This window comes from Oreochromis niloticus, linkage group LG1 (genome assembly GCF_001858045.2).
Source record: "Oreochromis niloticus isolate F11D_XX linkage group LG1, O_niloticus_UMD_NMBU, whole genome shotgun sequence".
Classification (NCBI taxonomy): Eukaryota; Metazoa; Chordata; class Actinopteri; order Cichliformes; family Cichlidae; genus Oreochromis; species Oreochromis niloticus.
In genome coordinates, this window is record NC_031965.2 from 34,451,458 (window position 1) to 34,464,545 (window position 13,088).

At 41.6% G+C, this 13,088-nt stretch overlaps 1 protein-coding gene and 1 non-coding gene across 3 annotated transcripts; both read right to left on the bottom strand.

The window, feature by feature from the left end:
* Positions 1-532: 532 nt before the first annotated feature.
* Positions 533-11,019, bottom strand: lrp3 (low density lipoprotein receptor-related protein 3). Of its 2 annotated transcripts, none has more exons than XM_013274582.3 (7): positions 10,350-11,019; positions 7,214-7,349; positions 6,929-7,134; positions 5,681-6,297; positions 4,960-5,432; positions 4,645-4,777; positions 533-4,548 (listed from the first exon to the last, which is right to left on the bottom strand). In XM_013274582.3, the coding sequence occupies exons 1-7, from the start codon at positions 10,423-10,425 to the stop codon at positions 3,736-3,738; spliced, it is 2,454 nt and encodes an 817-aa protein (XP_013130036.1). In that variant the 5' UTR covers positions 10,426-11,019; the 3' UTR covers positions 533-3,735. The 2 variants fall into 2 exon arrangements, with proteins under 2 accessions (XP_013130036.1, XP_005447785.1); XM_005447728.4 differs by lacking the exon at positions 10,350-11,019 and adding an exon at positions 10,212-10,335.
* A 221-nt stretch (positions 11,020-11,240) lies between these two features.
* trnat-agu (transfer RNA threonine (anticodon AGU)) lies at positions 11,241-11,314 on the bottom strand. Its single transcript has one exon. It is a non-coding gene; the product is annotated as a tRNA-Thr (tRNA).
* Between the last annotated feature and the right edge of the window lie 1,774 nt (positions 11,315-13,088).

The window sequence follows — 13,088 nt, forward strand, 5'->3', positions numbered from 1 at the left end:
CAAAAATGGGGATTTCTGTGCTAATTAAGTAAGTCGGTGGTTTTCAAGCTTTTTGTGGCATGACCCACTTCGGAAGCTTGGCCACAGCTGCTATTAATTCTTAGTAATAGGTTTTAGCAAATTTTCAGCACAATAATATCTGCAATTATTTTTTCTTAAAAGATTTTAATGGTTTTGTTTTTCCTCTGGTTGTTCATGCCTCTGCACCTCACAGTTTGAAGTAAGATCAGCCCAAAGGTAACTACTGTGCAAAATAAATGTACCAGTAGTACGTTGGTTTGATGCCAACAACAGTTTACCATAGTACATTTTACTTTGAAAAACCAGAATGTGAGTGACATATTAGCTCATTCAGCTACAATCCACCACAGTTTACAGGTTATTGTATCATTTAAAGCACAGAAAGGAAATTATACGTTTTGTTTTCATTGTTTGGACAATTTGCGTGCACATTACGCTCACACATCACATTAACTCACTGGTCTTTGGGGTTAAAAGAAAAAAAAAAGAAGAAAAAAACCCCCCCAGAAAATAAATTTTGAAGTTTATTTATTGCAGGCACAGGAAAATTATGATAAGCAGAAGATTAAACAGAATTTTGGATCTGCAAACCCAACAATGCCATGGCAGCATTTCTCTTGCAGCACAAAATATACAAACATAATTCTCAAAACGTGACAAACAAATATCATCTTCAGCCTGTGAAGGGAACAAAGCTTCAAACTCAAGTTTCTAATGATGATATTATCAGACAGAAGCTTTCAGCAGAACTTTACTTTCCAGTGGCCACAATCCAGTGTGCACAAAACTATACAAAAGTACAGCTATTACTAAAGCATACTGAAGACATTTTGCTAAAGCATAAATGCTGAAATTCAGGGAACAGAAAAGACACACTTATCTAAACTGGCAGATCATAATCATCAACCTAACCACATTAGCAGTCAGCGTAACACAATTTCACTAAAGATTGTACCAAATTACCATGACTCTCCTTAAACTGATGACCACATCCTGAATAGATCACTATTTAAATACAATGGAAGAAGACCTGAAAGGTTCCCTTTCTCTTACTCTTTGCTGTAATAATCCCAGAGCTGAGACTTCTGACATATTAGTGCACTGTACCTCCAGATCAATCATATTTACCACATGACATGTATAAAAGAGTGTTGTCAAACACAACCACAGGGTTGATTCATAAACCCTCCTTGACCATTGCAACAACAGGGAAAACCCATTAAGGCGTTTATAATGCATGTCTCTAAATCACAAAGCAAGATACGCATTTTTTTCCAAACAGCAGCTAAACTATTTCACTTTGAGCTAAATGAGGACGGATGTGTTTTAAATAGACTTACAAGAGAACACAAGTAAAACATCTGTAAAACTATAAATAAATAAACTTAGTTTTTCCTCAATATTTCAAAGAGAGAACTGGGGATGAGAACAGATTATTAGGCAGAAATTAGTTGGAAGGACTATGGAGATATCTCTAATGGCACATAACATATAGCAGCTGTTCTTGGCAAAACTTGTAGGGTAGCATGGCACATTCAGCTCATTTTAAAGAAAAAAACAAACAAACAGTAGGAACGATCTAGTTTTTCCACATGAAATGGCATTCTGGCCAATTCTCTTTTACTCCAAACCCACACTACTTACTGGCTTCTTATTCTTCTAGTATAAATATCCTGCAGCACAAGTGGGGGGGAATCACCGATATTTATAACAAAAGAAGACTGGTACATTCTTTAAAGGTCCAACAGTGATTAGCAAAATGTTACCAGTGTCAAAAAGCAGCCCAGAAACAGGCAATAACTTCAAGGCAGAAAGAGAAATGTAAAGCAAAAATTCATACAGGTCTCCACTGAAGACTTGAAAATAGAGGTCTTTGCTTAAACATCCAGTATTAGAAAATTCCACAGCATAGATTTGAATTTCCACCAGAATAAACCAGCAGTCCAGACATCCACGGTGACCCAGTCATCAACTGGGATGAAGAGTGAACAAACAGTATTTCCATGTGAAGCTCCTCTTTCCAAAGTTTCCTGGACATCCACATACAGTCAGTGCACTGAATGGAGGTCAATGCAAACACTCATATACATATATATATATAAAGTCGGGTTCATTTAAAAGGATCGACTTTGTTTAACGGGACAGGTTTGGTTTATTATGAAAAGGATGAGAGGCTGAACAGAATTAGAGGCAATATTCTTGGACTCACTTCGTAAATCCTCATCCAAGTTTGGCTTTTTTTACTGATCATTTATGAAGATAAAAACTTAAACTAAAGCTACAATTGATAAAAGTGAATAAATAAGTTCTTGATGTTTCTTAAAAGTGGTCAAAATGCAAGGAAAGAAAAAGTCTGCTGAATCAATACTGACACTGCACAAGTGTTAAAGGAAAAGTTGATATTTTGGGGGGGAGATAAGCTTGAAAATTCTCAATTATAAATATATACTATAGCTTGCACCTACTTAGCTTAATACAAGGTTATAAAACAGAGGGGAAAACTAGCTTTAATGACTGCCTTCAGACAGAAACTAGCCTAGCCTGCACTAGGGTAACCTAGACTACCAGGTGTGCTATTTTCATCAAACTCTTCACAGGAAAATATAAAACCTATTTCAAAATATCAAACCTTTTTCTGACACGGTTCAAAGATGTATTTCAAGACATTTCTTACTGTCAACAAATCGCACAACAAGACCAAAATCAACCAGTGATATCTGTAATGGTCTGTTATTATGTAACCATGAAGAACAAATCCCTGAACAATCCCTGAATATTGAATATTGACTCTTCATGGAAATGTAGAGTCATGTTCAATATTCCATATATTTATCATCATATTTATCATTGTGTAAAATAAGATTTTATAAGGAAATTACAAAAATGTGTTAAACTAATGAATAAATACATAAGAATTTCAAATTCCTGCTTCCACAAGTGCACCTCATGTGTTAATCTGTTCGTTGTCCACGGCTTTGTCTGATTTCTCTTCTTACTGCTGTTATGTCTTTAAGAAGGTTGATGTGGACAAATCACAGGATTTGTTGCCAATATTAAAAAAAATGTAAAATTTCAGCAACTACATCCTTAATTGATGCACTCAGCTGTGACATATTAATGATGTCATACAGCAATAACAACCAACATAAACAATAAAAGGGAACAAGACAGAATAGAGGATCGATCAGATCAATTTGTGTATTCACTCATTAGGCTGTTATGGCTCACAGTATATAGCGGTGCATAATGGCTTTGGGTAAAGACATAAAGGCTGTTTTGGCATTTCAGATACATTTTGCCAGTAGTGGGTTGTATTAGTGCTTGTGGCCAAAACTGGATTTAATCGTTTGGAACAAATTCAGGGTAAATATCATAACGGGCTAATTGGGGCTATCTGTTTGTATTTAATTAAAGTAGTTAAGCTCTGGCATGAGCTTTAGAAAGCAATTTACAGCAAGAACGACTAATGCTGGTTTTATTCGTCTGAGGATAAGACTGCATGTGCATAATTGTTTGCAACTGCACATTTTATGCATTCAAATAATGAAATGGAGTGATATTTTTCAGTTTCATATTGTACCCCCTCCAAATGAAAGGCTGAAGTACAGGTTCTCACCTCTGAATCTGGTGGAGTCACATCTCAAGGACACTTTATCAGAACGGATATTGCAATTGCCAGCTCTCGACAGTGAGGAGAGCATCATCCTAAACTTTTCAGCACAGCGTCTCCCTTCCTAAATCTCCTCCCTCTTCACTGACGCTTCTGCCGAACCTGCATAGGCTGCTTCTTGCCTCTGGTTTCGTCTCATCCCTGCTTGGCACGTTCACAGTAAACTGGCTGTCACTGTCCTCTGGTTTCACAGAGGAAAATAAGGGCTCGGTGGGTGAAGTCACCTCTGAACCCTGTGGTTGAGGTTGAGTTGATGGTGTGTGGGAACTGCTGGGAAACACAGGGGGTGAAATAGGGGACAAAGGTCCTAAGGGGGAGTAACGTCTTAAAGAAACCCCCTTCAGGTTAACTGCAAGCTCTAGAACTAATTTTCTAGATGCCCGGGGTGGGCACAGGGGTGCAGAGGCTTCCTGTGGGGAGAGAGGAAGTCCACTTTGTATTGAGGAGTCACTCTGGCAAGGAGTGGGAGGTGCAGACTCTGCAGCCCTGCTGCCATCTCTGCTGACAGGTGACAGGTCCTCTTCCTCCTCTGGACTGTCCACTGAATGAAAGGAGAGAGGCGATGCAGGGCTCTCTGGCAGGTCCACACCTACTATGTCAGACCCACCTGCAGACATGGCCCTGTTCTGAGGTCCCTGCTCCCCGACAGTCCGGTAGCTGTGAAGCCCTAGTGTGATCTGCGTGGGTCCAGGGGGATCCAGGAGTGGGGCGTGGCCTCTGGCTCGTCCTCCACTATGGAACAAGCGATTCCACAGGTGGCTGAGACGTCGTCTGGAAGAGGAGGAAGTGGAGCGGCGAGTTGAGTGACGCCTTATCTGCCTGCGCATTGCCAACCGAAGATTCTGTAACACTGAAGCCTGGATGACGGGGGATTTAAAACAGAAACATGCTGAAGTTCATTTCTGTCTAAATGCAGCGTCGCCAGTGTCTGTTAGTGTGTGCGAATCTGTTACCTGGGTGGGGTTGTATACAGGAAAATCTTCTACCGGAGGGATAAGACCCTGGGCTATTAACTGACCATATGAAGGAGGAGCCTCTCTCTGGACAAAGTCGGCCTCCATGCGAGTCATCTGCGTCTCAAAAGCTCTGTAAAGGAGTGAGGCAGGAAAAAACAGAGAACAGAGAGCAGAATTAGAGAAAATCAGGAAAACTACTTGAAAACCCACAAAAATACTTTCACTTCTACAGTTTCTGGCAGCTGCAAGAATAAACACCATCCCAGCATTCCTCTGACTTAACATTCATTTAGTGGCAGAATGAGGGCCCACCTGTACTCTCTGTTCCTAAGGGAGTGCAGTTTAAGGGCACAGCCAAGAGCAATAACCAGCAGGAGACTGCAGACCAGACTGCCGATCAGGGCAGCTGTGATCACTTTCCTGGGCACTGCTGCCAAGCAGTCCCTCTCATCGCTTCCATCTAAACAGTCCTCCTGCCCGTCACAGCGCCACGTCTCAAAGATACACAGGTTAGTCCCACAGTGGAAGTTTCCAGGTTGGCAATCGTAGCAGTTCTTCTCGTCCGACCCATCTGGACACCTCTTCTGGTTGTTGCAGCGTTCAGAGGCTGGGTAACACATTCCTGTACCACCCTCGCAGGGGAACTCTCCATCTGGACACATCGGACAGCCCTCCTCATCTCGACCAGATGGGCAGTGCCAGTAGCCGTCACAGCGCTGGCGTTCAGAGTAACAGCCCTGATCACTGCCGCAGGGACGCTCGCCAGGAAAACAGTAACCTTTCACCTGGTAGGATGGAGGACACAGAAGGGGCAACTTGTACTATACTTAACTGACTGTGTTTGCTGAACAAAAAGAGCAGTTACTGTTTCTAGATCAGTCAGTTTGGATTAAAACAGATCCAAAAAGAAAAACAATGTAACTTTTGACAAATTAAAAGTTTTAAACAACTTTTTAAAAAAGAGGTTGAAAGAATTTCAAAGGATAGCTGAGAATAAACGATGAATGAAATGAACATTAGCCAACCTTAGTACCTGATATGTAGCATTGAAACCATGCCCCGGACTGTGAGGCTGGGCCATGTACAAAACGCTCATCTGTCCCCGGCTTGACTCCAACAGGGCGGGCCGCCTGTTGTTGTGATATGACAACACCTGTAACAGATGCTCTGCTCGCTGCAGCAGGCCGTCATAGATATGCAGCAAATCTCCAGGCCCCAGCTGCAGGTCCAGCTGCAGAACAATGGGCTTAGGGTCCTGAGTGTCCAACAACCAGGAGCATCTCAGCTCAGTCTCGCCGCTACGGTTCGCACGGAAAAAATCGGGAGAGGCAAACGAGCCATAAAAGTTCCCCAGACGTTTGCCACAAGTAGTGTCAGGGCAACCCAGTTCATCACTTCCATCGTGGCAGTCCCGAGCTCCGTTGCAGCGCAGGCCCGCGGGCAGGCAACGGGTGGACTGGGCCTCAGTGCATGGCAGAGAGCCAAAGGGGCAGAGGCCCGGCTGCACCTCAGTGGGAGGTGGCAAGCAGCTGCGTTCATCCGAGGCATCCCCACATTCATCCTGACCATTGCACTTCCAGGAGCGAGGAAGACACTTCCCATTCCCACAGAGGAATTCATCTGACTGACAGCTGCTCTGACCTAGGTGACCTAAAAAAGAATATGTCTAGTTAGCTGCTAAAACATCACTTTTTTCCCCCCCAAGAGATAGTTGCCAGTCTCATCTGTCTGTCATGTCCAACTGCAATCAATATCACAGGTTTTAGGCTTATCTCAGCTTTTTTAAAGAAGACAAACCATAACAAAAAAAATGCAGTAGTATTGCGGATGATCATATCAAAACAAACCAAGCAGTAACCCTGTGTAAACATGAGCTCTCCTATTAATACAACCCTCACAAAACTTTATTATGGCTTTATTAAATCTGTGTTTTAATGCTGCATCTTGACTTTATTGTTGTTATAACTGTTGTCACTGATGCATGCTCTGGTCTGCACATAGATCCTGCTGCTACTTTACCCACCTCATGTTTTCCACATATGCGCATAGAAGCATGGGGAGGTCCCAGAACAGATGCTCATGTTCAAATATAAAATACTGCAGGTGGCCCTGACTTAAATGTTGTAAACATGATAATTCCACTTTTATTTCATTTTATTTAATAATGAGATTGCAGTGGGTATTGCTAATGGATTAAACTGTAGAGATATTTCTAATATTTTCACCCACTCTGGTATGTTTATGGAGTGGACAAACAATATGCAAATATTCTCCAGCTTACCTCTGATGTAAGAGAGTCGGAAGCCCTGGGCTTGCCCAGAGCTGTTGGCTTGAGAGTGGAAGAAGAGCCAAACACGCCCCCTGGTGGAGATGAAGGGCTGCGGCAGCACCGAGCCACATAGCCTGGATTCTCTCTTCCATGTAGGTGTCAGGAGGAGCCAGTCTCCCATGCATTTTCCTGACTCCGCCAGGTCGAAGTTACGGAAACTGGAGCATGGAACATGAGTTTAGGTGACTCGGTTATAGAAATGTCATATGTATGTAGTGTATGTTTCAGGAACTCTACCTGATGGTAATAACTTCTCCTTGACCTCCCTGAATATGCCAACTGCAGTTGACCCCAGGTGGGTAGTTTAAAGGCCAGGAAGGGCTGTAGATCACACCCCTCCGCTCTGTATGGATCTCCACCTGCTCGCTGCAGCCTGTCTCAAGAAACACAGGGGAGATGGCAGCATACATATTAGGGAGGTCGGTCTGAATGCTCCTTGTGCACATCAGAACTAAGAACACGAACACTTGGCAGACATCGAGCATTACCAAAATGTTGGCTTCCACACTCCATAAACCGTTTTATCCTCATTCTTTTATTTGTGACCATTACAAAAAACACTAAACGATTCACTGACAAGACAAATGACCTTAGTGCCATTGTGGGGAAGCTCCACGCTGATCAGATGGAGCTTTAAACAGAAGCAGCAGCCAAACTGGCAGCCAAGGCAACAGCATCTCCTGCTGCCATCACACCATTACTCCAGGGAGCAACACAAATGTGTGAGCAGGCAAGGAAAAGCTCTAGGACTAACACGCAAACCTCTGTGTTGTGTGCAGGCACTGAATCCTGTTGTTTTTCTAAGTAAAGGCGCAGCGATCAAGTTACCGGCATCATAATCCGCAACATAAATGTGGAATGGGAAGTATCTCATTTCATTCTTGTGCTGAAAGCAATAATATAGAGCAGGCGCATTCAGTGTTTAATCATCGCATTACTGCTTAATGCCACAGAAAGAATGAAACGCATGCAAGGAAACGCTGCCTAACAAGCCTCTTAATTAACCAGAACCACAGAGACAGAACATTAGCTCAACTATGATCCAGCACTGACACACAGCAGGGAGTCTGCTGCTTAGTGCTGTTTGTTTCTGGCTTACTTGATGAATCAGTAAAGTCAGCAGAGTGAAGCGGGGTGGCGGAGGGAGGAATCGTTTAAGTGCAGATATCGACTATCCACACTAACTTAGCACACACATAAATACCTACACATACTGGGCTGGACCAAGCTGCTACACAATGCTGTTGTTTGGTACAATAAATAAGAGAGCTGAAGCGCATTTTGACTGTTGTGTTTGTATTTCATCTACTTTCAAGCTCAGACTCAGATGCTGGAAAAATCTGATCGCAGAGAGAAAGAGAGAGAGAAAGAAAACTCACTTTAACTCACTATTTTTGAGTCTCAGCGTCATGTTTCTGTTTACCAACAGATGTAAAAAATGCTGTTTTATGCTTAAGATACAAAACATGAACAGTTCACCAACAATAGTTGCTCAGGGAGCAAACTTTTTCTCTATGACATCCAGAGACTCCAAAATGCACTGCAGCCAAGCGCAACTCCAGCTCAGTAGCCAATAGAGTCATCAAAATATTAAAATAGTGTTTTATCAGTGAAAGGTGAACACACATAGCATAACCACACAGGACACACTAACAGATAGTGGTGGAAAAACTACATCTATAGGTTTTGGAGCTACATTCACATATAGTGAATATCAGCTGTAAAATGTTCTTTAAAGGTGATTATGTTGATCCCATGGCTGATACTTAGCATCACGCTGGAATTATTAGATGTAAAAAAAATTGTTCCTGTAGTTTTGTTTTTTAGGAGCTACCTTGGGTTAGGTGATGTAAACCTCAGTGGTGATGACAATGTTTGTGTGTGTTTTCTAGCTTAACATATATGAAACCTGTAGTTTAATAGCTTTCAAACAAATGTAATGGAGTAAGCCATGCCAAACTTTCACTGAAATGTGTATAAAGGGATATTAACTTTAAAAAAAAAAAAAAAAAAGCTTGAATAAAATACAAAAACATGTGAAACTGCATTTATAGCTTTTAAGGCATGTAAATGTGCCTTTTTAATTTCCTGCTCTGATTACAGTGAAGCGTACCTGAGAGAAACAAGTAGATTAAGGTTGCACTTCAGCATTAAGCCCTTCAGTTTTTAATCTGCATTGTTCTCAAAACCCACACATAATCATGAGCTCAGGTAAAATGTGGAGATACTGAATGCAGTTGTAGCTTGTGTGTGTATTTGTGCATGCAACTTCAATCACCCTAGAGCTTTATATGTGAAAACATCAGTTCTTTTTTTGACTTTTTGCTTTTTAAACCGCTTATCCAACTAGACTCGTGGACATCCTGGACAGGTTGCCAGCACAGGGGAACAGGCAGCAACACAGGCTGGAGCACCAGGCATAAGGACAACATGTACACTGGACACATCAGCCAACCTCAAAGCTTGAAGGTTCCTGAGTCAAACACGGGATGGTGTGCTCCCCTTTAATCGTGCAAATCTCTTCTCTCCTCAGACTTACATCACACTGACTTAACATTCATGATCTTAACCTAACTACAACTTGTCTAACCCAAAAACGTAACCTGACATATCCCTTTATCTTAATTTTTGAAGACCTGAATTATGTGGACTGGCTTTCTGTCCCCATAATGAAGACACACACAATGAAGAATCCCCGACCCCACACAAGGATCAGACACACACACACACACACACACCTCCAAACTCTCACTCTGTGTCCCTTTAGCAGCCTTCCTCTTTATTTAAATGCCAATTAAGTGCAGGGTATTACAATAGAGCGGGGAGGAGGGGATCGTGGGGTTGACTGGCTGCAGAGAAGCAGTGATGTAATGCCGATAGCAGCAGTATCACATTTGTGAAAGCGCGTCCATGTTTCCACACTAACCGTGATCATTTACCCACCACAGATCAATAATCCCGCAGGTTTCTGCACAACGATAGCCTCTGTGCTCTCCCTCCATCCAATCAAAACAATGAAAACAAACCGTCTTCATCTATCAGATCACTTAATCAGAGACACACAGTACACACAGTAGCAGACAAAATAACACCCACTGCTGCTGCTCGGGTGTGAACACAGAGACGATCCGCTCTAATAGTCACTGATGTAATCATAGCAGGAGCTTTGTAAATTACCGGATCTCCCGTAAAGATGCGAACACGGATCAAGAAATAGAAAAGCATGGCCACTTACAGTTCACCGGGCAATGCGGATCACTTGTGCATCCCATCATGTGTTCGTGAACATCACAGGCAGAGCTTTCTAAACTAATGAGCAGAAGCCTCCGCTTAAAACATCACAGCGGTGTAGAGACGCATTGTTGTTTCTCACCTGCACAGAGCAGAGCACAGCGGAGCCACAGCAGCCCCAGCAGAGGCAGCACCAGGGGCAGCTCCGTCAGTCCCATGGTCCGGCGGGGACCTCTGCTATTATCTCCTACACGCGTTTCGCTGTTCGCTCCACATCTGTGCGATCCACACCAGCTCTGGCATCTGCGTTCAGCTCGGACACAGCTAGAGCTCCTCCTTGCCGTGAAAAGGCATTGTGTCCTTCCTTTGCAGCGGTAGCCAGGACGCTACGATCAAGGTAGCTCCAGTTAGCGATGCGGCTTCTTGTTACTCCCTTCAAAATAAAGGCTTCGTGGCAAACGTTAACTTTTGCAGCATTATAAAACTAAACATCTTATAGACTATAGTCTTAGATATAAAAATCGCGGTTATATAGGGTTTGGATTTGTAGTTTAGAATTAAAGTTGAGATGCAAAGCTAGAAAATTTTTGTTTTCTTGAAGACTACTTCCGCTCTAACTTTGGCTGACTCTGCTTAGCTTTCCACATCTTAAATGAAAAAAAAGTGGCTCACATAATTCTTAAGCCTTGTCCCCTCTTTCTCCAGATGAAACTTTATATATTGAGCTGAAATACAAAATTACGAAGACGGCTTCTGGTAGGAAAGATACATAATAATCTTCTCCCATTCGCCCGCTTGTACTCTGATTCTTTTATGAGTAGGCCCTTTAACTGTCGCCCTCGTGTGGTTAAACTGTTGTACTGCAAGTCGGACTATAAAATAAATTCTATAGTCCCTTTTAACGTATTTCGAGTTTCACATACACCTGGAAAAGTGTTTTGCTGGGAGAAAAGTACTCCGTAAATGTAAAGTTATGACAAATGGTGCACACCAAACAACAAAGAATGAAACAACAGAAAAGTAAGAAATAAAAAGGCACCGCTGGGATTCGAACCCAGGATCTCCTGTTTACTAGACAGGCGCTTTAACCAACTAAGCCACGGCGCCGCTGACGGTGATCATCGAAAAGGGCACTTATGAATAGTGAGATACACGGGTCCGATGACGTCATTGCTGTATTCAGTATATAACGTATTCTCCTCTGAATGCGGCGTGATACATCAAGTTGTCTGGTCTTATTTTTATCCTATTTTTTTAGCCAGTAGAAAATACGTAAGTACGGGACAAAATGGTAAAAATTTTATAAATAGGCAAAAATTTTATAAATAGCAGTACACCGTTAAGTTAAATTTATCCAAATCAATCAACTAAAAGGAGAGCTTAATGTGGCTTAGTCAAACGGAAGCGTAAATATGTGCATAACTGTAAAGTGTAAGAAACTATAAGAAAAGTAAGAGTGCAGTGCAGCAGTGTCTTCGGCGTGGAGTACAGGGTTGAAAATAAACACCACACATAAGGGAATGATAGTGTGTATATATTACAATTGCCTGTGGATGATTTCAAATTTAAGCAAAAATATTTCCGAATATTACGCTTTTGATTTCCATCAAAAAGGTTTTTCGCCTTTTCCTTTTTTATTATAATTACATAGAATGTCACGTATTTACTATTAACTAGTACATTTAGAACTAGAAAATGCATTTTCTGAAGAAACTGCGGTGTGAATTCTGATAGCTGAATGTTTTGAGCTGAAATAGCTGCTGAATGTTAAGTTAAAAATGTTGAATCCGCTGAAATACGACGAAACATTCACCTGAAGGCTGAAGTATAGAACTGTTGAAAGCTCAAGTTCACACAGAAGAAGGGGTTTTGAAGCTGGCAAGTAGCCGAGCATGTTTAAAATGTACATTAAGTTTCATGCTTTATTTCCTAAACTGGAACTGAAGAAAAAGTATAAAAGATATTGAAAAAGATAATTACAAGCTGAATAGCTCAATATCTTGGCTTCATTTTAAAGTTTAAATGATGTCTGTGGGTCAGCATTTGTGGAAGTAGTTAGAGTTGAAAGACGAATACGTTGAATGAGGATTTGAAAGGTCACCCAATTGAAATACATTGTAAATTTTTGTTGAATAATTAAAAAAATATATATATAAAAGATACAGACTCCAACATGTCTCAGAGAAACGATCAAGAAAGACAAGAAGTTGACCTCAGCTCTCTTCCTTGGGCTGAACAAGTACAACTAGAGAAGTGCTTCGAAGAAATGCAGAATAAAAATCTCATGAACAGAGAAAAGATAATGTTCCTGACGCAAGAAAATGAGAGAAAGAGCGCTGAATGAAAAAAACTTTCCTACCAGCTTCAAGAAAAAGAAGGTATTATTGAGAAGAAACAATGGGCTCTCCAAGACAAAAAGAATCAGGAGCTCCAAGAAAAGCTTGATGAGGCTCTGGAAAAACTCCTAACTCCAAGGCATGGAGGAAATATACAGAGCGCTGCAGGTAAAGCATAATAAAACACTGAACAATTGTTTCAAAAAAAAGAAGCAACAGGACTTAAAACGTAAAGAAATGGACAGCAAGCTTGAAGGCATGAAGGAAAACTGTGCGAGGACAGTGTGCGATCCCATTCACTCATGACAGCTGACTGAGGATGGAAATGTTTTTTGATTTATTCATACAGTACTTCCAGAGAATAGTTGGCAGGATCCTTGGATTAGTTCTCGTCATTGACACATTGTTTATAGAAAGAACAGATGACTTTTTTTCCCCTAGTGAGCCATTTCGAAACTGATGGCTTCAAACTCGTTTCTATCCTACTAGTTCTGGTGGCAAAAAGAAAAACATTGGAAAAAAAAATCAAACCAACACACTACGAA